Raw genomic sequence first — 4,094 nt, forward strand, 5'->3', positions numbered from 1 at the left:
TCCGCCATGTACGAACGAATTCATCATGCGCATAGATCCGAGTAGTAAAAGCAGGCATCTTTCACTCGACACTGAAACTGCAAGGAAGGATTACGTCGATATTGGAAAAGATGTTTTTGCTCGACGAAGGATGATGAGAAGGCAGGATTAGCCAGAGAAGATCGAGCATCCTTGAACTGATGGACAAAGGAATGCGTGAAAGACGCACAAGGTAACTGGACTGCACCGCTTCCTTTCCATTACCCACGCCCTATTTTGCCAAATAATAGAGCACAAGCACTCAAAAGAGCAGAAGCTTTACATTCTGGGTTACAAAGAGACGGAGTCAAGAGAGAACACTTTGTGACATTCATGAAGGGTGTAATAGACAACAAACATGCAGAGGTAGCACCTCTACTGAAAGAGAATGAGGAATGTTGGTACTTGCCTCTCTTTGGGGTGTACCATCCTAAAAAACCTGGCAAGATTAGAGGTGTTTTTGACTCATCTGCTATTTATGAGGGATTATCCTTGAACAAGGTGTTACTCAAAGGACCTGATCTGACAAACAGTTTAATTGGTGTCTTGCTTAGATTTCGCCAGGAGCATGTAGCAGTAACAGGAGATATAGAACAAATGTTCTATTGTTTCTTTGTCAGAGAGGACCATCGGAACTTCTTGAGGTTCTTATGGTATAAAGACAATGATCCCAAGAAGAACCTGATCGAGTACCGCATGTGTAAGCATGTCTTCGGCAACAGTCCATCGCCAGCAGTAGCCACATATGGACTTAGAAGAACCGCAGAAGAAGCGGAAGTTGAATTCGGAAGCGACATGAGAGACTTTGTCGACAGGAATTTCTATGTCGACGACTGTCTGACATCGAAGAGATCTCCTCAAGAGGCTATAGATTTGATGACCCGGACTCAGAAGGCACTCCAGACCACAAACATTAGACTGCACAAGATAACGTCTAATTGTCAGGAAGTGATCGACGCATTTCCTAGAGAGGACTTAGTTGGAGATCTAAGAGACCTTGACTTAGGCATTGATGTCTTTGCTGGGACTTGAAGCCTGATGCATTCATATTCAAAACATCAGACAACGTAAAGCCATTCACACGTCGTGGAGCTCTCTCTACAATAAACAGCATCTATGATCCCCTTGGCTTTCTAGCCCCTGTTACGATTAAGGGTAAGGTCATACTTCGGGATATGGTGGGGTCTTATGTTAAGGACTGGGATGAACCGATTCCGGAGGCTTTCAGAGATGCGTGGGAAGCGTGGGAAGGCGACCTGCAAGGCCTAGCTACATTAAAAATTCCACGTGCATACAACAAGGTTCAAGGAATGGAGGTAACACAGCAGGAGCTACACGTGTATTCTGATGCGTCGGAAAAGGCGATTGCAGCATAAGACATGTGTCTATGTGTAGCTAGATTTATAGAAAAGTAACTCAAATCGTTCGTGCCATATGATAGTACACTTTCTTACCGCCCAATAGCCGTGCGTATATTAGCCTGTGCGATACCGCGCAACTGTAATTCACAAGATAAATGCGTTCCACTCTCCACTTGCTCGCAGCTATAATATTTGTTTTGCAGTTCTATAAATCTAGCTACACATAGATACATGTCTTAGCTATAATCTCTGTAAATCTTGAGTTTATTGAATCACGATTAATTAGTCTAATTAATTACTACGGACCATTGTACAGCGTATCCATACAGCGCTGTACTTAAGCGGCAGCGGTGTGGATCCATTTGGAAACAACATGCCGGCAGCGATCACGTGACTGATTTTTTCCGACTCGTCATGGCGCAACTCTCTGTATACAGGGACCCTATTTATATCTACACCAACTACTTTCGCGACGCGGCACGACTGTTTCCACACTGTGACCATGGTTCGACTTATATAATATTATATACTGTATCGCATGATATCTGCGACAGCCAGCTTGCACATCCCCTAGACCAGTGGTTCTTAACCTTTTTAGAGGCGCCGAACCCTAACGAAACCCATTGCTCACTCGCCGAACCCCTCAAATTTGACAAAAACAAATCAATTTTAATCAACTTTAATTAATCCAAAATAAAACCTATTGCATCAACATTTAAGACTTTATTTGGAATGTGTGCAAAGAATAAACAAAAAATAAAAATTCTAGCAAATTCTAGCAAATTTTTAATGCGTTTCGGAGGACCTCCGCCGAACCCCTGAGACTGGCTCACCGAACCACTGGGGTTCGTTCGTACCCAGGTTAAGAACCACTGCCCTAGACCGTACACTGCACCATCGGCATTTCTGACAACGACTTACATATGGGAAATTACTGTTGTTTTTTATTACATGGGACATGTCTGAGGGTGACGACTTGTACATAAGCCTAATGACGACTTATAAATAATGACTTAGGTGGGGCTATTCCAATGGATTTACTATGAGAGAAAACCGGGACTTTGACTTCCATATGACGACTTAAGCCTAGCGCAGACTTGCGACTTTTGGTCGCGCGTCGCTGCGACCTGCAATCGCATGCGGTCAGTCGCACGCCTCGCCGAGTGTGCGCATGCAAGCGACTGGCTACCATTTCATTTGGTTGCTGTGAGCGTAGCACCATATTGAAATAGCACATGATGAGATGGTGCTCGCTGATTGGTCGGAAGAGAATTTGTCATCATTGCAAGTCACATGCGATTTCGGAGCGACGAGTTGCTGAAAATCAAACACGTTTGATTTCTTGCGACTCGTCGCAAGCGACCAGAATCGCAGTTGCACGATCCCGCAGACCTAGCGATTTCTCATGCGACTCGATTCTAGAGTCGCAGCTGAGTCGCAAGTCTGCGCTAGGTTTTAGGCGAATTGACGAGTTAGACGATGCCGACTTATGCGAGCTTTACTGTACCTATCAATTACGTACTTGCTGCCTGCCTATGTTAGGCCATCCTTAAAAAATTCGATGTTTGCTGTCCCCCGACCCATGATTTTTTTAGTGGGTAGGTAGGTAGGTCTTTTTTTTGTGAGGCATAATAGTTATTTTAAGTATGTCCTCATGTTTGCCTCACATGCTTTGTGTTTCAGTGTCTTAACTATGAGGAATGTAAAAAAAAAATGGAACCCAAAATGTCTCAAAAAACTTGGGTCGCGGCTATTTTCGTGGATCGGTCGGAGGACAGCAAACATATAATTTTTTAAGGATGGCCTTACTGTAACATGAGCATGTATATACCTGTCAATGGGCTACTTTCTACCTGCCTACGTTACTGTAACATGAGCTTGTATATACCTATATCAATAGGCTACTTTCTACCTGCCTATGTTAATGTAAAAAAAGCTTGTGTAATTGTATATTTCTTGTGCATTTATAAGTAACTACACACTAGAAATTATTATGAGAGTTTTCCAGTGTTTTCACCACTTTCATGATACCTACCGTTATTGCTTGAGTAACGATGAAATGTCTTAGAACCTTCGTATTTACCAAAACATGCAATTTTCGATCTAATAGTTTAGTAAACAATCGTTTGCTGTAATATTGAAACTAGAGCCGGTATTAAATCTATATTAAGGGACTCTAGTATGGAGCTGCTAGTAGCGCCGCCACCTAGCTGCCATAGACATACTACAGTCTCTCTCAAATGCACTTGTTTTCAATTAATCACCAACAATTTACAAGTTTACCAATTCTGCCACAAGCGCGATACGATAAAATGCATTGCTGTTACGATGTGTTCACATCCAATTTTCAATACTGCATAAAATCAGTGTTTTTAATGTTGGTGTAATCAGCGATATTTCCGTTGTCAGGTGAGACTATATTCAGCTACTAAAAATAAGTTCATTCGGTTGGTAGACTAATAGATCTATCTGGGTTAATTGTTACTCAACCGTGAAGATTGAAAACGTACAGCTGACGTTTCGCCTCCTATCAGGAGGCTTTCTCAAAGCTGAGTGAAGATGATCAGTTTTGACCACCAGATGGTGTAGTGGTCACCACACTAGCTCTAGGACTATAGCCCGCGTACAGTTGCCGCAGCAAACTGTACGCAGGCTATAATCCTAGATACAGACTCAGTCACGTGTGGACCAAGTTGTTGACCACTACACCATCTG

General features: G+C 42.8%; 1 protein-coding gene across 1 annotated transcript; it reads left to right on the forward strand.

Annotated features, from left to right (window-relative positions):
* Positions 1-287: 287 nt before the first annotated feature.
* Positions 288-1,033, forward strand: LOC106811851 (the record flags this gene model as incomplete). The annotated part of the gene is given in 1 exon segment (XM_014815569.1): positions 288-1,033. A coding segment is annotated over 1 exon segment (682 nt), but the record flags the coding sequence as incomplete, so codon positions are not given.
* Between the last annotated feature and the right edge of the window lie 3,061 nt (positions 1,034-4,094).

The sequence above is a fragment of the Priapulus caudatus genome, unplaced genomic scaffold, assembly GCF_000485595.1.
Source record: "Priapulus caudatus unplaced genomic scaffold, Priapulus_caudatus-5.0.1 Scaffold582, whole genome shotgun sequence".
Classification (NCBI taxonomy): Eukaryota; Metazoa; Priapulida; class Priapulimorpha; order Priapulimorphida; family Priapulidae; genus Priapulus; species Priapulus caudatus.